This window comes from Myxine glutinosa, chromosome 5, assembly GCF_964187855.1.
Source record: "Myxine glutinosa chromosome 5, kmMyxGlut1.1, whole genome shotgun sequence".
Lineage (NCBI taxonomy): Eukaryota > Metazoa > Chordata > Myxini > Myxiniformes > Myxinidae > Myxine > Myxine glutinosa.
Genome location: NC_136265.1, coordinates 69,630,457 through 69,653,458, shown reverse-complemented (window position 1 = coordinate 69,653,458; position 23,002 = coordinate 69,630,457). Strand labels below are relative to the sequence as shown.

General features: G+C 44.3%; 1 protein-coding gene across 1 annotated transcript in view; it reads right to left on the bottom strand.

Moving 5' to 3' along the window:
* The window catches only part of IK (IK cytokine), a 58,223-nt gene that overhangs the window by 11,099 nt on the left and 24,122 nt on the right, over nucleotides 1–23,002 (bottom strand). Inside the window, exons 9-17 of the mRNA XM_068116991.2 lie at nucleotides 19,993–20,156; nucleotides 8,063–8,171; nucleotides 7,546–7,585; nucleotides 6,988–7,102; nucleotides 4,277–4,295; nucleotides 2,241–2,310; nucleotides 1,763–1,846; nucleotides 370–430; nucleotides 67–155 (exon numbers count right to left, since the gene is read on the bottom strand). Of these exons, the coding sequence (XP_067973092.1) occupies nucleotides 67–155; nucleotides 370–430; nucleotides 1,763–1,846; nucleotides 2,241–2,310; nucleotides 4,277–4,295; nucleotides 6,988–7,102; nucleotides 7,546–7,585; nucleotides 8,063–8,171; nucleotides 19,993–20,156 (751 nt within the window). The remainder of the gene's footprint in view (nucleotides 1–66; nucleotides 156–369; nucleotides 431–1,762; nucleotides 1,847–2,240; nucleotides 2,311–4,276; nucleotides 4,296–6,987; nucleotides 7,103–7,545; nucleotides 7,586–8,062; nucleotides 8,172–19,992; nucleotides 20,157–23,002) is intronic.

Here is a 23,002-nt window from a genome sequence, read left to right as displayed (position 1 = left end):
GCAAAATAAAGGATAATCACTGTTGGTCAGAGGAGTCGGGCAGTCAAACAATCGATTTGTACATACTTGGGCAAAGCTTCCTTGTTACTCATGTAACGACTGTACTCTTCTTGTGAATCAAAATCCCATCGGCCCAGAGGTCCTTTTTTGTTTCCCTGCAAGACAACAAACAACAAAAGTTCCAAAACATTTTCGGGGTGTCGAAGGCACAGATGTTTATCGCAGAAAGAAATGAAAGAAGGAATGAGAGGGGAAAAGTTTTTTGTTTTTTTAAAGTTCTTTGCTCTACATTTGGTGAAAGGAAAAGTTCCTCTATGAGCCCAAGAACATTGTTAAAAATTATTTGTCAAGGCAAAACCACCCACAAACCTGATCCATTTTGCTGTAATCCACTTCCTCATCACTGTCAGCTCCTGGATCCTCCATCATCCTTCAGGTATGAAAAACAGTTAAACCATTTCTTTCAACTCAAACTTTAAAACAACAATGAGCTGACATTTCTGAATATTCAAAACCTGCTGAATTAAATGAAAAGTTTGCAAAAACACTCGTAACAGTCGGCACGAAAACTGTGTGCAAAAGTTCTCATGGGTGCCTGATTATTATTCCGCACCTAGCTTGGCAGTGTGAAGAAAACTCCACATATCTGCAACTAGCAAATTGTGACTACCTGGGTGGAAAATTTTGTATCATTCCGAACACTTCTTCCAAAGCTTATATTAGGGAGAGATTAGCCAAGGAGATGCATTAGGAACATTTGTGTGTATTACTTCTGAGTACAAGCCAAGATTCCATGGGTGTTACTTCCGACTGCAAAACACAGACGTTTGTGTAAACTTCTGAGAGCACATTGAAATCTTTGTGTGTTTTATTTTTGAGTGCCCATATAGAGGTTGGTGCATGCTAAGAGTGCACATATAGACGTTGGTGTGTGGTATCCATAAGTGTGAGTGAAATGAGTGTCTGTGTGAGTGTCAGCATGTGAGTGTGTGTGTGTGTCAGCATGTGTATGTGTGTCAGCGTGTGTGAGTGTCAGTGTCAGTGTGAGTGCCAGTGTCAGTGTGTGAGAATGTCAGTGTCAGTGTGTGTGTGAGTGCCAGTGTGTGTGTGTCAGTGTGTGTGTGTGTGTGTCAGTGTATGTGTGTGTCAGTGTGTGTGTGTGTCAGTGTGTGTGTGTGTCAGTGTGTGTGTGTGTGTCAATCTGTGTGACTTACAAATGCATGTGGAGAAATTTGACTGTTTATGAAACTGGTGAGTACATATACAATGAACTATCTTGGAGGTATTTGGCTGTAATTTATGAATGCACTGAGAGAAATTTGTGTGTTACAAATGGACAAAGATATTTGTGTGTGGTGCATATAACTACACAAACTGACACAAAATTATGCTTCTTACAATGGAACAGAAGAAAGAAAGAACCACCTTTAGAGGCCATTTTTTCCCCGAAGAGCGGTGGTTGGCCATTTTTGGGCACCGTGGTCCCCTCTTTGAAGCAATGTTTTATGGCCGGATTCCCTTCCTGCCACCAACCTTGTTAGTCGCCTCTTGCGACACGCAGGGAATTACCAGTGAACTGGTACTCAATTTGCCGACCTCGGAAGGATGACAGGCTGAGTCAACCCCCCTGGCGTTAATTCAGCGATCAACCGGAATTCGAACCCAAGATCCTCCGATCCCAAGCCGGCACCCTAACCGCTAAGCCAACACCAGGCTTGCTTCTTACAATGGCATATAAAGTTTTTTTGTGCACGGTTCTTACGAGCCTGGGTAGCACTCCAAATAGGAGTTGGTTGAGCTCAGGAAGTCACCACCTTTGGCCTTCGCCCCTTCGAGATTTTGTGGTCTGATGGAAGTAATCAAGGAAATGGAGCGAATCGCAGGAGAAAAAAAATAACAGAGATTGAAGAGATAGTTTCAGTCCGACAAACAAATTAAAATAAAATGTTAGATCTCTTGCGTCATTAAACCGTTAAACAATACCCCACCTTATGGAAGGATAAATAGCAAAAAAAGACAAACTTGTTATTGTATAATATACCAAGATGCTGTTATGGAACAAAAATGCAAAAATCCACTTTGTTCATAAAAGACTTGAAATTGTAGATCAGAGGGAAGTGCACTCCATTTTGTCAAGACCCGAATAAAGGCAATATAAAAAAAGAAGGTTTATAAACGTTTGAGGAACAACCATTTAATATACAATATACAAACTTTGTAAAGTAAATTATAAAGGATACTTCTCTCCTTCAGCCCAAGTTGCAAACTTGTCATTGATCGACTTGATGAGTTCTTTTGCTGAAGAAGGACCTGCATTGACAAGCCAAACAATTTATGCAAAATCAGGAATATCAATAATAGTTCTGCAAGGTGAACATTTAATAAAACAGATTTGTGAGTTTAAACCGTTTTTGGTACAATATCCACCTACAATATCTGCATTCCCACCTTTGCAACACAACACAAGTTTCAATACCTCATTTGATCAAGAATATTGTTGCGGGGGGTGCCACACCCAACCCAGTTAGACATTTAGAATAATTGTGTCTTGTCACATTTACCTTTTGCATCATATCAGGGATGGGGAAAATGCATTGAGTGTCTAGTCTAGCAGGTTCTACCCCCCTCCAAAATCCCTCTTCATAAATCCCCTTCAATCCCTCTTAAACCTTTAGTCCCCTGCATTTTCCGACAGCACAACTATGTACACAACGCAACATGTGTTAACAATACACGCATTACGTTACAAAACACCCTCAAATCAAAGCCATAAAGCCAAAGCGTTGCCAAGATGCGGAAGCTGCGCCCACGGTACGTAACATCAGGAAAGGAACACGGTAACATCAGGAAAGGAACACGGCATCAGACTGCAGCAAAGAAAGGCCAATGAGAAAGTGACAAGCGCTGGTCAAAAGTTGCTGCAGTAGCCTTTGCTCCCAGAAGCCCCGCCTTGCACAAGGCCGATAAAATCCATGACACTCTGGCGATCACTGCTGACTCGCGCTCAAGGAGCAATTGAAAAATGACTTCAGAACAGCCATTTAACACCTGAGGATGTTGCCAGCCTGCTGGAGATGTATGGAAGTAGCATGACATTCATCTATGATGGTACTCACTATCGACAAATATTTGGCACAGGTATGGGTTCACTGGTCTCTGCTGTTGTGGCTAACTTGGTGATGGAGGAAGTTGAGCAAAATTTTGGATGGACACACAAGCAACATTTTGGGAGGGGTGGACAGTGGTTTAACAGGTGTAGAAAATATAATTTTGGATGGGGAATAACGACATAGTGATGAACAGCTGACTTGAAGACCTGGAGGAAGAATGAGATTGAAGAGAGTGTGGAAGGTGGTTTCACGGGTGGGAAAAAGAGCAACAAATGAGTGGAGTTGAGCAGTCGTTCTGGATTTAGGAAGTTTTGCGAGGAGGGTGTTGCTGGTGGACCGCATGCATCATACAGATACCTGGGAGGAGGAAGGGGGAGGTGACAAAGTACTGATAGGGAAGAGGGTGCAAGACCAGAAATTAGATGAAAGAAGACAGACCACTGACCTGTCGGCAAAGTGATAGACCCATAGACTCAGCTTCATCGTGAGAGATTCCAATGATCTTGAAAGCCTTGGTTTCCATGGCGTCAAGCTGAGCAAGATGTGAGGCGGTGAGCCAGCCCAGAAGGGAGGGCAGTACTCCATCAAGCTGCAGATGAAAGGTGGATAGGAGCTGTAGGTGGATAGGAGCTCAGGTGTGCCAAGGAAGGACTTTGCACAAAGGAGGATGACCACCCAGTCGGCATCTGGAGGCCAACTTTGAAATGTGGTTTGCCCTCGAGAGATCATGGCTGAGAGGGAGGCCCAAGAGTTTGAGTGACTGAACCTCTTCAAGAGGGTTGTTGAAAAGGTAGATAGGAGGGTTTGCGGTACAGTCCTTTAGGAAAGAGAGTGTGGGATTTCTCAGGATTAACATCCATCAACTAATGCCGGCAGACGGGAAGCCTTGTTGAACGTCCATCCGCACACACATTGGAGAATAAAACTGCATGTGAAACACCAGGATGACAGTGTATAGCTGGGCGGGCTGAGATTACAACCCAGGCTAGACAGCTGAGAGGGTAGTGTGCATACCTCAAGGCCATCCTGCGAGTCATGTTTCCAGCATTGAGGTAAAAACATTTTCAAAACATTCCAACGTTCTAAATCGACTAAATTGTGCAAAGCTCGATACAAATAACATTTTAAGACTGAATACATAATGCTTAAGATAAAAGGGTACAAACCTGTGTCCACAGGAGGAGCCTGCAGAAAGAAAGGTGGGAGAAAAAAAAGCAGGTAAGTCAATATAAACAAACAAACAAAAAGAAAACAAAAAAACAAAAACAAGCACAATTAAACAAATTAATAAATCAACGATTTCCACTGTACACACTCAGATATCACCAGGAGATAAAAGGCAAAGTCGACATTCAACATGATCAAATCTGAGGTGGAACCAGGAACCAACACCAGGCATGATCTCCATTGAGTCCCTGGAATCATTTTTACAGTTAAACAAATATTTTATGACAGCGGTAAATTTGATCGAGTTGATGGAAGCTCCAAATGGAGCCAAACATGCAGCAATGTAGCTTTGGCCTATGTTGATCTTAGAAATAGTTGGTGGTTGAATTCAGTTCACTGATATGAAAATCCCATTCAAATTTCAAGTCAATCGGAAGAAAAATTAAGTTTTTAGAAATTTGAAAAGAGTGGTTGACCTTTGGCCAATGTTGACCTTGTGACCGATGTTGATTGAAAAAAATAGTTGGTGGTTGAATTCAGTTAACTGATATGAAAATTCTATTCAAATTTCAAGTCAATCAGATGAAAATTGAGGATTTTAGAAATTTGAAATGGTTGTTGACCTTTCACCCATATTGACCTTTTGGCTTTGGCCGATGTTGATCTGCAAAATAATTGGTGGTTGAATTCAGTTCGCTGATATGTAAATCCCATTCAAATTTGATGTCAATCGGATAAAAATTGACGATTTTAGAAATTTGAAAAAAGTGGTTGACCTTTGGCCTATGTTGACCTTTTGACCTCAAAAATATATAGGATTTTGTCGGACCACGAACTCTACCGTTTGGTGAAGTTTTGTGAAGATCGGTTTAAAATTGTGACCTGTAGGCAAGTATAAGTGAGCGCACGCACGCGCGCACACACACACACACACACACACACACACACACACACACACACACACACACACACACACACACACACACACACACACACACACACACACACACACACACACACACACACACACACACACACACACACACACAAACCAGAGTGATCAACATAGTTTTCAAAAAAAAAAATTTGCCAAAATAATAACAAACAGACAGAATAACTCACAAGACCAACCAATATACTTGAAAAATATTCGATATTCCAAGCAACAAGCGTTACGCCTAGGTCCCCCGTTGGTGAAGTGATGCGAGTTGACAAAGTGGAAGACGCAAGGCGGCCATCTTGGATTTTGACGTGGCGACCCAATTTTCAATAGCGTTCTCCCTTATGCGTAGATACACCCACACACCAGATTAGAAGTTAGTAGTTCGTTTATTTTTCAAGCTATTTCGCTCACAGGGTTCAGACATATATATGGTGGCGGCCATCTTGGATTTTGACGTGGCGACCCAATTTTCAATAGAGTTCGTCCTTATGTCTAGATAAACCCACACACCAGATTAGAAGTTGGTACTTCGCTTATTTTTCAAGATATTCTGCTCACAAGGTTCAGACATACATGGCGGTGGCCATCTTGGATTTTGACGTGGCGACCCAATTTTCAATAGCGTTCTTCCTTATGCGTAGATACACCCACACACCAGATTAGAAGTTAGCAGTTCGTTTATTTTTCAAGATATTTCGCTCACAAGGTTCAGACATATATATATGGTGGCGGCCATCTTGGATTTTAACGTGGCGACCCAATTTTCAATCGCGTTCTTCCTTATGCCTAGATAAACCCACACACCAGATTAGAAGTTGGTACTTCGCTTATTTTTCAAGATATTCCGCTCACAAGGTTCAGACATACATGGCGGTGGCCATCTTGGATTTTGACGTGGGGACCCAATTTTCAATAGCGGTCTTCCTTATGCGTAGATACACCCACACACCAGATTAGAAGTTAGCAGTTCGTTTATTTTTCAAGATATTTCGCTCACAAGGTTCAGACATATATATATATGGTGGCGGCCATCTTGGATTTTAACGTGGCGACCCAATTTTCAATCGCGTTCTTCCTTATGCCTAGATACACCCACACACCAGATTAGAAGTTGGTACTTCGCTTATTTTTCAAGATATTCCGCTCACAAGGTTCAGACATAAATGGCGGTGGCCATCTTGGATTTTGACATGGTGACCCAATTTTCAATAGCGTTCTTCCTTATGCCTAGATACACCCACACACCAGATTACAAGTTAGTAGTTCGTTTATTTTTCAAGATATTTCGCTCACAAGGTTCAGACATACATGGCATCAGACATACATGGTGGTGGCCATATTGGATTTTGATGTGGGTTGCACCCACACACCAAATTCGAATTCGGTCCTTCGCTTACACACGCACGTATGCACGTATGCACGCACGCACGTATGCACGCACGCACGCCCGCCCACACACACGGACGGAGGGGAAAACCATAGTCCCCCCTTTCGCTCCGCGGTGCGACAGGGGACAATATATGAACCAGAAATGAAGGCCTGCCAATCTGCATTCCTTCCCTTTCCTAACTCAAATTATTTTTACCCATCAAGTCCTGCTTCTTCTACCTCCAGGGTTTGTCAATTTATTTATCCAACACCTCCCTTAATACACAGAAATTTATTTACAAGCACTACATTTTACAATCAAAGTTCTTCGCTAAATAACACGGAAAATGCAAACGTCACAATCACATTTAGTAAGAACAGAATGCATGTTCATATTACCGGCTCTTCCATCTGTGGTTTTTCAAAATATGCAACACCGTGTGGCCGATGCTCGCTCTCGCGCGAAACCACTTTGATTGCAACCGGGATGTAATCGCCAACTTCATCAAATATACTGTAACAGTCACAAAGAAGCACTCCGTCTTATAAAACACACTCAAAATCACCAAAAACTAAAAGCAACAGAGAATGGTCTTTCAGTGGAGGGTACGCTTCAAAACCTTTGCTTTAGGCTAAAACCGCATCAAATGTCAATTACTCATATTGGCAAAACCTTATTTGCTCCACAAGTATCCATTTTACAACAATCTCTGGGGAAGATTTTACCAAAAAAGACCAGCAAGCTCAAGGGCTGTGTGTGTGTGTGTGTGTCCGTGTAAAACAGGAATTAATAGCAAACTAAACTGAAAAGGCAACAATGTGACGATAAAAGTAAGCTGGAGTCAGCCTTCAGTGCTATTTACCAATCACACCTCGTGCAAACTCTTCATCCTCAAAACACCAAAATATTCACTCACAAACAGCTTGGTTAAACAAAATGAATGAAACTATCCTCACCTCAAATCAGCTTCTGGGGCCTTCTTGTCATCAATTTTATCTGAGAACAGAGCAAAGAATAATGGCATAGTAATTTTTCATGCATCCTATTTTAGGTTTGGTAACAAGCTAGAAAAAATGCCAACTTGGGGGAATAGTTAGGGGCCTTCATCTTCCGATATGTTGAATGGAGTTGTCAATGAAACACCCATGTTTCCCTTGTACCATGCCGATGTGATAACATCTAAAATTTCTAAAAGTCAGGGTGCATGCTATGCTGATCTATCTGTAGATTTATGTAATCATGCCAAATGACTTGCAAACATACATGCTTGCTTTGGTTAACGAGGTGAAACCAAAGTTTAGAAATAAAACCAAGAAAAGCACAACCTCGCTGGAAATAATATTAATCTTCACTATCAGTGTCAGCGAACAATATTTATCACATATTATGGTTTGAATATAATGCATCATACTAATGCATTTCCTGCTACTCCAACAACCTGTCTGAAGGTGATTCACAATGTATAAAACTCACTTTTGTCTTTACGCTTGATCTTCCTTCCACGGGTACCCTGACGCAAGTACGATAATATTTGCGTCAATTTGTTAATGACAATGTCATTTGTTGTGAGGGTGGCGTGGGACTGTTCAGAGAGCATGGGACAGGAAGAGGATGGAAAAGCAATGGCAAAATAAATCAGTTTTAATAGGTCATCATTAAAACAACAATTTGCAATGTCATGACGTCATTACAAAAGAAACAAGAAAGAGCAATCAGAGATTGCAGACCCTCACCAGGATGTGATTTCAGTGGTTTTTAAGGCTTTTGTGTGAAAACAAATATGGCGACCGAACCACGTGACCGATGATGTCATCATCATTATTATTTTTCTCCACCAATTTATCCCTAGATTATGCTCAATAAATTTCATCTTGATCAATGAAGTTTTGTACTTGTCGAATTATGACGTCATAATGAAGGCACCTGTGACATCATCATTAACATATTTTATTCCTCATGGAGAGTTCTTTATAATGAGCCATGTCTCAATTTTCTCTGTGCAGCGCTTTTGGAGATATAGAGGTGCAAAGTTTTCCGGTTTTTCCAAGATGGCGGCCGAACCACATGACCTATGACATCATAATTATCATAAAAAAATTATACAGGTGGAGTTGCACCTATGGTGAAAATTTCCTGTCAATCGGGCCAACGGTTGCAGAGAAAATCATATTTATTCTGTGCAGACAAACAAACAGACAGACAAACAAACAAACGGACTCAAATGCAATAACCTCTCCTCAGGCGAGGGCAGCAAGTACAGATACATTCAAATTACACCGCCCGCATGCCAAATAAATAAATAACATCCTCGAGTGTGGCATTGCATGGGGTGCCCGAGGCACCTGGGAATATCGCCATGCAGCGCATAGAGACTGCATTGGGAGGGAGACAAACAACAACAACAACATGCATTTTAAGGCCATTTTCCCTGCTAGAGCGGGGGTTAGCCTTGCGGTCCCCATGACAATCTTCTCCATTTTGCCCTATTTTCTGCATCTCTCCTTGTTAACCCCCTTGCCCGCATTTCTTCTTCCACCATCTTTAGCCAAGTCTTTCTCGGTCTTCCCCGTCCTCTACTTCCTTCTACATTAACTTCCGTCACTCTTCTCAACCAGTCACTTTCATCCTTCCTCAACACATGACCAAACCATCTCAACCTGTTCCTCTTCACAGCATCAATCACAGGCAATATTCCCATCATCTTTCGCAATTCATCATTTGTCTTCCTCTCTCTCAACGATACTCCGCACATCCATCGAACCATTCGCTTTCCACCCTTTCCAGCCTTCGTTGCTGCTCTACGTTCATTACCCATGTCTCGCTCCCATAAATCATAACACTTCTCACACATGCAGCATACACCTTTCCCTTCAGCTTCAGCGACACTCTCCTACTCATCAGCACGCCACTCAGTTCCCGAAACTTCTTCCACGCACATCTCACTCGAGCAACCGTTGCCGAGTCTGATCCACCTTCTCCATTCAGCATGTCTCCGAGGTAGCAAAATGTTTTCACAACTTCCAGCTTCACGCCGTCTCCAAGATCCAACTCAACATTTCCTCCATCTGCAGCTCCCTCTGTGCACACCTTACATTTGAATGTAGCTGCCACACTGGTTAATGACCCTCTCAGACCACTACATTTTTGATGAACCCACTCAGCGTACATTGTACATTGAATGGAGTTCACTCCGACACCCTTCCTGCACACAGCACACGGCCACTTCCCAGTTATTTCCACCTCACCACATGCTTTACCACTTGCCATCACCTTCGCCTTTCCGATATTCACCTTTAGACCTTTTGTCTCCATACATTCCTTCCACTTGTTCATCTTTTCCTTCAGTCCATCCATACTTTCCGCAATCAACACCAGATCATCTGCATACAACAACTCCCACGGTAAACCCTCCTTTACGTTCTGAGCCAGCACCTCCATTACAGCTACAAATAGTAGTGGACTTAGTACCGACCCCTGATGCACTCCCACCTTCACCTCAAACTCACCACTGTTCCCGTCCTTCGTCCTTACAGCTGTGTGCGCTCTTTTGTACATTGCCATCACTACTCTGATCAACCATTCCTCCACTCCTAACTTCCTCAATGCCCATGTCAATACTTTGCGAGGAACCCCATCGAATGCTTTCTCCAGATCAACAAACCCCCCAAAAAACTTCTTCCTCTTATCCATGTACTTCTCCTGCAACTGCCTCACAATGAAAAGCGCATCTGTCGTTCCTCTTCCTGGCATAAATCCAAACTGCATTTCGTCGATCTTCACTTTCTTCCTTATCCTCCTCTCCAACACCCTTTCCAATACCTTCATTCCATGCTCCAATAACTTTATCGCTCGGTACGAGCCACACTCCAGAGGGTCACCTTTCCCCTTGTATAGAGGGACGAGGGTACTCAGTTCCCAATCCACTGGAATGCGGCCTTCTTTCACCACCAGATTACAGATCTCTGTCATTCTCTTCACACCCCAACTTCCTGCTGCCTTCAACATATCTCCCACAACTCCCGCGGCCCTCCCGCTTTTCCACTCTTCATTGCTTTTATCGCTTCCTCAACTTCCTTCTCAGTTATCTTCTCTGCCGGTCCTAAAACTGGGTTACTCTCTATGTTGCCATCCCATTCATTCTCTGTATTCAACAGCATTTCCATATATCTTTTCCATCTTCCTTTAATTCCATCTGGGTCGACAACGATTTGTCCCACTTCATCCTTCAAGCAACTCACCCCCATCACATCACACCTCTCTTTCGCTATGTGCTTTGCAATCCTGAATACTGCTTTCTGACACTCTTCCGAATCCAAGCGTTCTCCGAACATTTTCCTACATGCCTCCTGCGCCTTTGCTACCTCTTTCTTTGCAGCCTTCCTGGCTGCCTTATAACTTTCATGCTCTGCTGTTTCTGCTCCCGTACCCTTCGCCTTCTGCCACCCCTTGAACTTCTTCCTCTTCTCGTCAATCCTCTTTCCAACTTCAACATCCCACCACCATGTTTCCGAGTGCCTCGGTGGTCCTTTTGTCCATCCACATACCTCACCAACGGCTCCCAACAGACGAGCTTTCATTGACATCCAACCACTTTCAAGCTCAACCACATCATCCTATACCCTACTCAGCCTCTCTTTTAATGCCTCCCTTACTGTCACCTCTTTCAACCTCCACACTTTCATTCTCGGTTGGTACTTCACACGCCGAGCTCTCCTCGCACCTTTCACCCTTATGTCGCAGACAACCAAGTGGTGCTGTGAAACAGCCTCCTCCCCCGGGATCACCTTTGTGTCCCGGAGGTGCCCCCTATCTCGCCTACGCACCATAAGGTAGTCAACGGTTGTCGTCGACCCACCTGACGTGTATGTAACAAGCTTATTATCCTCTTTCTGGAACTGAGTATTGCAAATCAACAAATCAGCTCCATCAGCAAACTCCAAAATCCTTTCACCTTCTCCATTTCTCACACCATATCCGTAACCCCCATGAACTCCCTCAAAACCATCCATACTCCTTCCCACATGTCCATTCAGGTCTCCTCCCACCACAACGACTTCCTCATCTTTCACGTTTTCCATCAGCTTCTCTATCGCACACCAGAACCTGTCCTTCTCTTCATCGCTTCGACCAACCTGCGGAGCATATCCCGAGATGACGTTCACCAAGAGCTTTCCAATCATCATTTTCACCATCATCAACCTATCACTCACTCAAGTCACACTCACCACACTGTCTACAAACTCCTCAGAAAACAGGACACCAACACCATTCACGCCCTCCGGGCACCCTTGCCACACAAACTTGTATTTCTGTCCCTGCCTACCCTTCACCATTCTCACACCACTTCCCTTCCATCTCGTCTCTTGCACACAACATATGTCCACTCTTCTTCTGACCAATACTTCCACCACTTCTCCTGATCTCCCTGTCATTGTCCCTACATTCCATGTCCCAAACCTCAGAAACCGATCTCCACTTCGGGCTGCACCCTGCCCATATGTACTTGTAATTGTCATGGTTCTCTTTTTGAGGCAATGTTTTTATGGCCGGATGCCCTTCCTGACGCCAACCCTCTTAGTCGTCTCTTACGACACGCAGGGATACAGTGTACCTATTCTGACCAGGGTACACACTGGGAAGCGTTTAAAACATGGAAATTCTGGGGGGGGGGGGGGGGGGGGGGGCGGCGTCGGCATCATGGCTGCGGTTTAAACATATTCCAACAATTTCCAAACAGAACCATGAAAACCATGAAAAACAATCCGGGAAAAGTCTCCAAGCGAGAACGTGGATTTGAGAAAGAAGGGGCAGAGGCGGAAGAAAACGAGATACAGGGGGCGGGGCACAAGCCGAGACGAGGAGGAGAGCGAACAGCACGTGTCCGGGAGGAGAGAAAGAATCAATATAGAATTCTTTGTCTAGGGAGGTGAGGTGAGGGGGAGAAAACAAAATAAAAGAAACAAGCAATACAGCGAAGGAAATAACCCAAACCGACAAAACACCGATGGGGGGAGGGAAGCCCCAAGTCACCAGGCCGCGCACGAGGTACGACCCAGAAAACGATTAATTACACACAAGTTTGCACGAACCACAAACCAACACCAACTAGAAACACACAATAACACGTACACAGCAAAATAACCAGTGGAAATTTGACAAAGACAAGAATGGGAAAACACTTATACTTCGATGCCGTGAAGAGCTCGAAGCACGCCTCACTCGCCCGAGGAACCGGAGGAATTTATTTGGGAGGGAGAGGTGTACACTAATTGATTGATTAATTGTATAATTAAAATCAATAAAAGATTATCACAAAATATTTTCTTAATCAATTGGCTAATGGCATAACTAAACCACTAGTGCTTCATCCGAAGATGTATCTTTTAGAAATTTAATTAAATAAGTCGTTAATAAAAAATTAAATAATTAATTGATTAATCAATAAATAATTAATCGATTAAATGATTAATCAATAACACAAGAGGTAAGTGTTAAACACAAAAGCAGAATAATTCTCTTCTTGAGCACATGGTTTACACCCTTTGATATTTGAACTCCTGACGTCACATTGGGTGTTCATCAAATTCCCTCTGCTATGCTGGTATAAATTCCATGAAACTTACCTCCACCACAACTAAGGTGGACGGAGTTTAGTTATGTTTTCACCCTTGTTTGTCTGTCTGTCTGTGAACAACGGATTGTTAAGAAAGTATATGCAGGAGGGGGCGGGTTGCCAGACGGTCCTTTCTGAGAGAGACAAGACAGTAAGAGTGTGAGATTTCTCAGGAATGAAAGACATATGCCAAGTGTTTGAGCAGCTTGTGACTTTGTCAAGGTCAGAAGATAGGGAAGAGGCTGCAGTCTGCCTGTCTGAAGGATGAGGGATGTCACGGTGGAGGGTGGAGCCGTCAGAAAATAAATATGGATGATGTTCCAGAGTCACAAAGATCGTTGATGAAGATGAAGAATAGGATTGGGCCCAGAACACTGCCTAGGGGCACGCCAATCTTAACAGGGACATGTCTGATTTTACGCTTTAACCTCAAAGTATTGCTTTCTTTAAATATGAGGGTAGGAGGCTCACAAATGAGCTGACCAACAAAGTGCAGTAGGTTCACAAACTACCAAAGGAGGTAGAGGGTGAAGGGACAATGGAGGGTGGTAGGTAGATATACATAATACAATGAGAAATGTCACAAAAACAAGTAACAATGGCCAGGAACAGAATGGGAAAGAACCAGTTGTGTAGAAGGTGGACGTGGATGTGCATGGGTGAGCGCATGAGGTAGTGATGGGCATTGCATTGAAAGGCTAAAATGAGGAAGACAAGACAATGGACACAGGGAGACACTTCCACAATGGAGAGAATAAGAGGATAAATGAATGCAGGTGAGCAACCAGTCTGGACTTTGGGAAGTGAGTAGGTGAGGGTTTCTTTCGGAACATATCTGACCTTGTGTGGCCTGGTGAGGGCAGAGGTAGGATAGGGCAGGAAGAGCAAAGCCAGATCTAAGCTTGCATAAAATAGAGCCCACTAACTTGCCACTGGTGGAAAAGTGACAGTCCTTGGGAATCTGCCTTCTGTTTTGAGATTACAATGGTGCAGAAAGCTTCTTTGTTGATTGCCTCAAGAGGAGCAAGGTGGGAAGCAGGAACACCTGCCTAAAGTGGGGAACCATACTCCATGGCACACTGCATGAAAGCTTTGTGCACCATGAGGAGTTCAGCACAGTTCAGGAAGTCCTTGGCACCATCGAGAACACCCAAACCGTGAGTGAGTGGTCTTTGATGTTAGATTGGTGATGTGATCCTCCTATGTAGAAAATATGGCAAATGGTTAGGCCAAGGAGTGCTAGAGACTGCACGCACCTCTTCCAGTGGTTGTCCATACAAGTGAATTGGGTAGTCTGATTGACAATCTTTGGCGGGCGAGACTGTGAAAGCATGGCACTTGAGTTGAACTTCATGTTCCAATGAGCTGACCAGCAACTTATCTTGCCCGAGTCTGATGAGAGGGGATTCAGCATTAGCCTACCTTTCAAAATCGTGATGCGTCATTCTGCACAGGGTGGAGTCATTGGCAAAATGGAAATGTTGGTTTTCAAGACAATCAGATAGACAATTGATATAACTCAGTAATATTGTAGGTCCCAAGAAGATACCTTGTAGATCCCCAGCCAAAACGGAATGGGCACTATCAAGGATCACGTACTATTTCCACGCATAGAGGATATCGGAGAACCATTTCGGCAGGAGTCCTGAATATCAAATGAAGAAATCGTGCTTAGACGATGGACGCCATTACTTTACTTCTGATGTGGAGAAGGCAGATTGGTCTGCAGTTGAGGGAATAATTTTTGGAATTTATCTTATGAATGGAAGTGATGTTTGTAACTTTCCAAGATGGAAGAAGTTACCTATCCAAGAAGGACTAGTGAAAGAAGAGACGAGAGGGTATGATAGGACTGAAGCACAGTCCCTTGAGGATTGGAGCACTAATGCCATCTGGCCCAGTTGCAGAAGAGGTATTGAGCTTTTCCACAATATCAGGGGAGAGAAGTACCCAGCTGTAAGGAAGTATTCTGTAAAGGTAAAACGGGTGAGTATAAGAATGGACAGATTTGGAACCTTGACCTTTTGAGTGAAGACCGACTTGAATGAACTCTACTTTTTCTTGAGCAGTGTCCAGCATTACTCCATCCTTTAGGAGAGAAGGAATGGGGGGTGGAATGTGAACCAGACACAGGCCTCACCAGTTCCCATCGGGCTTTGGAGGATGATGAGAGACTGGAGAAGTTGCATGGCAGGTGAGCTTGATGTTGGGCGCTGGCCCTTTATAGGACAGAGACAGAATGGTTCCGAGCTGTGCAAGGTGTCTGAAAGTTATCAACATTAAGGTTTCCCTTCATGAAGGAGAATGCAGGTTGTTTTCTTGAAGTGAGCTCACCACATGCATCAGTGTACCCACATACAAATGGGTATACCACATATTCCTCTTCTTCATCATCTCCATCTATTCCTCTTCTTCTTCACTAATATTATTTTCAAAACATGTCTGTCACCCAAGCTCTTGGTCCACACACCCTCATCCCGCACCTATAGCACCACCTTTCCCCGTGCCTTCAACAAAAAATTATTACCTCCACGGCTGTTGTCTCCTGATTTCATAGGCCTGAATCCCATCCTGACGGTGGAGTTGCACTTTCCATCAATAACTCAATTTCTCACTGCCCTTGTGCTGATCCTAAATCTCGAAACTCCCGGGAGTACCTTCCCCTCGCTCCCACTTCTTGTTTGTCTGTGTTGCACAATCATCCAAACAGTGAAGACGCCATCTACATCTCCATCTCTATCTCCATCTCAGGTAATATGGACCAACTATTAACCACCGATTCTAACTCTCTTTTCATTGATGTGGAAATTTCAATTGTCACCATGAAAATTGGCTGGGTGGTGGTACCTCTCCCACAAGAGCCATGGCACTTCTTTCAGCAAAGGATTTCTTTCAACGCTCGTTTCAAAGTTCGTTGCTCGCTCATTGACGCTCGCTCAAACGCTCGTTGACGCTTTCAAAGTTTATTTTAATGCTCGACACTGGCTCTGCTACTGGACTGGACGGCATCAGCTCAAGTGTCCTAAAAACCTGCTCTGCTGCTCTTGTACAACCTCTCTCTGCCCTTTTAACCCTATCATTTGCCTGAGGTGATCTTCCATCTCCTTGGAAAATAAGCCAACAAAACTGCATTACAAAGAAAAGGTGCAAAAAACTGATCCCCTTAACTACAGATCTATTAGCTTATTTCCAATTAATCAGTAATATCATGGAATCCATTATTGCAGTTGATATGAAATCCTTCCTTTTCTCCAACAACTTCATCTCAGACAAGGCCACTCTACCTTGGACATGCTGCTTCTACTCACCCAACAATGGATGGAGGTCTTCAATGACAGACGTGAGATCAGGGTCATCTCTCTGGAAATATATCGACTATATCATGGACGGTGTGTACCCCGGTTTAGAATAGGTACACCGTATCCCTGCATGTCGGAAGAGGCGACTAAAAGGGTTGGCGTCAGGAAGGGCATCCGGCCATAAAAAACATTGCCTCAAAAATAGAACCATGACAATTTGGAGAAGATTGTCATGGGGACCGCAAGGCTCACCTCCGCTCTTGCAGGGAAAATGGCCTTAAAATGCCTGTTGTTGTTGTATCGTGCTGTTGATAGTCTGGCATCCTAACTCTCCAAACTCTCTGCCTATGATATCCAAGGCCAACTCCACACATGGCTTACTGACTTCCTCTACTCTCGCAGACAACGTGTGACTCTCAACTGAATCCTTTCAGATCCTTTCCCTGTAAAGGCTGGAGTGCCCCAAAGCAGTATTCTGGGCCCAGGCCTATTCCTGATCTTCATCAATGATCTCTCTGGAAAATCCCCTTTATGTATTTCCTGACAACTCCACCCTCTGTCGTGACATCCCTAAACCTTCATACAGGCAGGCTGCAGCCTCTTACCTCTCTTCAGACCTTGACAAACATCAGACCTTCAAACCCCAAAAAAAGTTCACAGGCTGATCTTTCAATCCTGACGAAGTTCACCCTCTGTCCCCAAAAGGACCGTATGGCAAACCCTCCCAACTACGTCCTTAACAATCCTCTTGAGGAGGTTCAATCACTCAAACTCTTGGATCTCACTATCAGCCATGATCTTTCTTGGCCAAACCACTTTTCAAAGTTGGCCTCAAAAGCCAGCCTTCCTTGGCACACCTGAGCATCTATCCACTATCCACCTACAAGGCCTTCATTTGCAGTTTGATGGGCTACTGCTATCCCCTTTGGGCTGGCTCTCCTGCCTCACACCTTGCTCAGCTTGATGCTTTGGAAACGAAGGCCTTCAAGATTATTGGAATCTCTTGCAATTAAGCTGAGTCTATGGGCCTGTCACTTTCCCCTCACAGACAGGTTGGTGGTCTCTCGGTCTTCTACCATCTCCTTTCTGGTTTTGATAACGCCACATCCCCATTCTAATCCACGATCTTTTCTACCCCTATTTACCCTCCCACCCACTCCCCATCCACAAAGCCACCTCCTTCCAATTTTCTAGTTTTTTCTTCCTTAGAGTTTCCTTCTGTATCCATCTTTTCCACCTCATGCATCCAAGGAAGAGCAAACAAGGCTGAGTAGAGAGCAGAGCGTCAACGTTTACAAAGATAGCCTCATAAAGGGAGTTAAGAGTTGCGGAAACAGTAAACCACACAAAAACAATACATTGGTATGGAAAGAATATACTCCATGGGATTGGGGGCGACCAGTGAGGTGCACGGGCCATGCGAAAGGGTGGAACAAACACAAAGTGACACCACCACTTGTGCAGGGATCAGGCCTGTCAAAGCAGAGGAGACAATAACCAAGGAGACGCACAGAGGAGTCTGGGCCATCCTGTGAAAGAAATGTTTTCATCAGACATGTGGGGGCTCAGTGTGCAGGGCCCTGATGTGTTTTGCGCCCGAGAGCTGGTAATCACAGAAGCTCTGATCACACTTCTGTGAGTGTCTCCATGTGCGTGATGGTTTGTTGGGTATATAAAGTTGGTGAGCATTGTCAGTAGACGGGACAGGGTATGTCATCGAGCTGGCAGTTGCAAAGGCATGCGTGTATGTGTATATGTATGAGGGTTGCCAAAAAGTTTTGCAACACAATTTTTTTATTGAAGAAGAAGAAGAACCACGTTTGGAGGCCATTTTTCCCCGCAGAGCAGGGGTTGGCCTTATTTGGGCACCGTGGTCCCCTTTTTGCAGCAATGTTTTATGGCCGGATGCCCTTCCTGCCGCCAACCCTGTAAGTCGCCTCTTGCGACAAACACGGAACTACCAGTGAACTGGTACTCAATTTGCCGACCTCGGAAGGATGACAGGCTGAGTCAACCCACCTGGCGTTAATTCAGTGATCGACCGGGATTCGAACCCAGGATCCGAGGATCCCAAGCCGACACCCTAACCGCTAAGCCAACACCAGGCTAGTTTTTATTGCTAGTAATTTATTATATAATTATTTGAACATACTCAGAGGATAACTAGATGTATTTATTACACTCATTTTTCTACATAATCTCCGTCAAATTCAACAGCCTTGCGCCAGTGAGAAACAAGAGCATGTATCTCCTTCTTGTACCAGTCTGAATCCTGCACTCGCAGCCACTTCTTCACTTCTTCAATAACCTCATCACTCCCAAAGCTTTTCCCACAGACGGCATCTTTGAGGGCTCAAAAGAGGTGGAAATCTGAGGGAGCAAGATTTGAGCTGTAGGGTGGGTGGAGAAGAACAGTCCATCCCAGTTTTGTGATTGCTTCTTGTGTTTTCAAACTTGTGTGTGGTCGTGCGTTGTCGTGTTGAAGGAGGATTTCAGCTACATTTTTGTGAGGTCCAACTCTCTGAAAATGCTTCTGCAATTTTTTAAGAGTATGAATGTACAGATCTGAGTTAATGGTTTGACCACGTGGCATAATATCCACCAAAATCACCCCTTCTGCATCCCAAACAACACTGGCCATGACTTTCCCTGCTGAAGGGAATGACACCTTAAACTTCTTCTTCCGAGGAGAAGTTGGATGATGCCATTCCATTGACTGCCTTTTGGTCTCCGGTTCAAAGTGATGGATCCATGTTTCATCCCCAGTGACGATCCGTGACAAAAAGCTTACACCATCAGCCTCGTAACGGGAGAGCGAATCTGAACACCCCTCTTTCCACAAAGTTTTGTGATCATCGGTTAGGCTTCGTGGAACCCAACGTGCACACACTTTTAAATATCCTAAGGCATCAATAAAGTTGTTCAAGCAGGGAAATTGGCCTTAAAATGCCTGTTGTTGTTGTATCAATAATGTTGTTCACACTTCCCTTGGATACTGAGAGCTCAGGTGCAAGCCTTCTGGTTGTAATCCGTCAGTCCTTTCGAATGAGTTCATCAGCACGTTGAAGCATCGCCGGAGTGACTGTTGTTGTTGGCCGGCCAGAGCGAGGCGCGTCACTGAGCTCCGCTTGGCCTTTCTCAGAACCCGCAATTCGTGAAGCCCAACGACTAACAGTGCTTTTATGAACAGCATTAACTCCGTATACATTTTAAAACCGCCTGTGAATGTTCGTTACTGATTCCTTCTCCGCCACAAGAAATTCAATAACAGGCCGTTGCTTAAAACGCTCATCACCACACAGCGCCATTTTGACAACCCCCTGCGCATGCGCTAGAAAACGTATTGTTCCGCGGTGCTGCAGTTGTAAGCAGGACATTCAAAATTAACCACAGAATAAGTTGCAGACAATTCCTGTTGATTTTGACTGAAGTATAGAAAGTGTTGTATATATATGTTTTTATTGCAAATATGTATGAAATGCAAAACACACCTCTAGTGAAGGACAGTCTGCCTTACTCCGTATGAGTGTCGTCGGGACATCAGAGTCGGCGTATTCATCCTCCAAATCCACCACGTAGGCCATCCGTCCAGGAAGAAACAGTTCGTTACGCTCCAAAGGCCTTGCCTTGAACAGCACTCGGTAAACGTTGCGTGCTGCATATTCAACAAAAGAGCTCAACTTAACATCATTACATAGTAACTGAAAACAAGTTACGGATATCGATTTACTTGTTTATTATCTTTTACAGGGCGGCCCAGGAATTAATGATGGTTCTCTTTTCTTTTTGGGTCAGGAAGCAGCGGTTATTTATGGCACACCTCAAGTTGTACATACAAGTTGGGCATCATGCAGACTAAAAATGTTCTTGGTGTGGCACTATGCTCCCCCAAGGAAGCCTCATCAGCCATAATTGTTGAAGGAATAAACTTAAGTGGATCACAATCCTGGACTACTAATCATAAAGGTAAAACGGCAGTTAACAATTTATCGGGTGACTCGACAAGAACTGGGATGCACAACAATGAACACAGGATAACAAGATTTAGCAGCAGTAAAGATATTCGATTCATCTGAGCGAATAGTAACACTGTCCATCTGTTTGTTTTTCTAAATACAGGAATTGCGACTTACTGAAGAGTACAATAAACCCTTAAATATCACGGGTTTTGACCTATCGCGACAAACTCCTTTTGTACCGATTTAGTTATTGATGGGGCTTAATTTCGACCAATCGCAGTTTCTCAGCTGAGCTATGATGGTTATCTTGCACCAAGAGCCTTTTGTTTGTTTCTCATGTCCATTAATAATGGAATGGCACCGAAGTTCAATCTCCTGACTTTTTGTATACAGATTCGAGACTCGTGTAAGAGCTAACACATTAAACACGAAAACATGCACGGACACAACAACACAACACAACATGCATTTTAAAGGCCATTTTCCCTGCTAGAGCGGGGGTTAGCCTTGCGGTCCCCATGACAATCTTCTCCATTTTGCCCTATTTTCTGCATCTCTCCTTGTTAACCCCCTTGCCCGCATTTCTTCTTCCACCATCTTTAGCCAAGTCTTTCTCGGTCTTCCCCGTCTTCTACTTCCTTCTACATTCATTTCCATCACTCTTCTCAACCAGTCACTTTCATCCTTCCTCAACACATGACCAAACCATCTCAACCTGTTCCTCTTCACAGCATCAATCACAGGCTCTATTCCCATCATCTTTCGCAATTTATCATTTGTCTTCCTCTCTCTCAACGATACTCCGCACATCCGTCGAACCATTCGCATTTCCACCCTTTCCAACCTTCGTTGCTGCTCTACGTTCATTACCCATGTCTCGCTCCCATAAATCATAACACTTCTCACACATGCAGCATACACCTTTCCCTTCAGCTTCAACGACACTCCCCTCATCATCAGCACGCCACTCAATTCCCGAAACTTCTTCCATGCACATCTCACTCGAGCAACCGTTGCCGAGTCTGATCCACCTTCTCCATTCAGCATGTCTCCGAGGTAGCAAAATGTTTTCACACCTTCCAGCTTCACGCCATCTCCAAGCTCCAACTCAACATTTCCTCCATCTGCAGCTCCCTCTGTGCACACCTTACATTTGAATGTAGCTGCCACACTGGTTAATGACCCTCTCAGACCACTACATTTTTGATGAACCCACTCAGCGCACATTGTACACTGAATGGAGTTCACTCCGACACCCTTCCTACACACAGCACAGGGCCACTTCCCAGTTCTTTCCACCTCACCACATGCTTTACCACTTGCCATCACCTTCGTCTTTCCGATATTCACCTTCAGACCTTTTGTCTCCATACATTCCTTCCACGTGTTCATCTTTTCCTTCAGTCCATCCATACTTTCCGCAATCAACACCAGATCATCTGCATACAACAACTCCCACGGTAAACCCTCCTTTACGTTCTGAGCCAGCACCTCCATCACAGCTACAAATAGTAGTGGACTTAGTACCGACCCCTGATGCACTCCCACCTTCACCTCAAACTCACCACTGTTCCCGTCCTTCGTCCTTACAGCTGTGCGTGCTCTTTTGTACATTGCCATCACTACTCTGATCAACCATTCCTCCACTCCTAACTTCCTCAATGCCCATGTCAATACTTTGCGTGGAACCCGATCGAATGCTTTCTCCAGATCAACAAACCCAAGAAACAACTTCTTCCTCTTCTCCATGTACTTCTCCTGCAACTGCCTCACAATGAAAAGCGCGTCTGTCGTTCCTCTTCCTGGCATAAATCCAAACTGCATTTCGTCGATCTTCACTTTCTTCCTTATCCTCCTCTCCAACACCCTTTCCAATACCTTCATTCCATGCTCCAATAACTTTATCGCTCGGTACGAGCCACACTCCAGAGGGTCACCTTTCCCCTTGTATAGAGGGACGAGGGTACTCAGTTCCCAATCCACTGGAATGCGGCCTTCTTTCACCACCAGATTACAGATCTCTGTCATTCTCTTCACACCCCAACTTCCTGCTGCCTTCAACATATCTCCCACAACTCCCGTCGGCCCTCCCGCTTTTCTACCCTTCATTGCTTTCATCGCTTCCTCAACTTCCTTCTCAGTTATCTTCTCTGCCGGTCCTAAAACTGGGTTACTCTCTATGTTGCCATCCCATTCATTCTCTGTATTCAACAGCATTTCCATATATCTTTTCCATCTTCCTTTAATTCCATCTGGGTCGACAACGATTTGTCCCACTTCATCCTTCAAGCAGCTCACCCCCATCACATCACACCTCTCTTTCGCTATCTGCTTTGCAATCCTGAATACCGCTCTCTGACCCTCTTCCGAATCCAAGCGTTCTCCGAACATTTTCCTACATGCCTCCTGCGCCTTTGCTACCTCTTTCTTTGCAGCCTTCCTGGCTGCCTTATAACTTTCATGCTTTGCTGTTTCTGCTCCCGTACCCTTCGCCTTCTGCCACTCCTTGAACTTCTTCCTCTTCTCGTCAATCGTCTTTCCA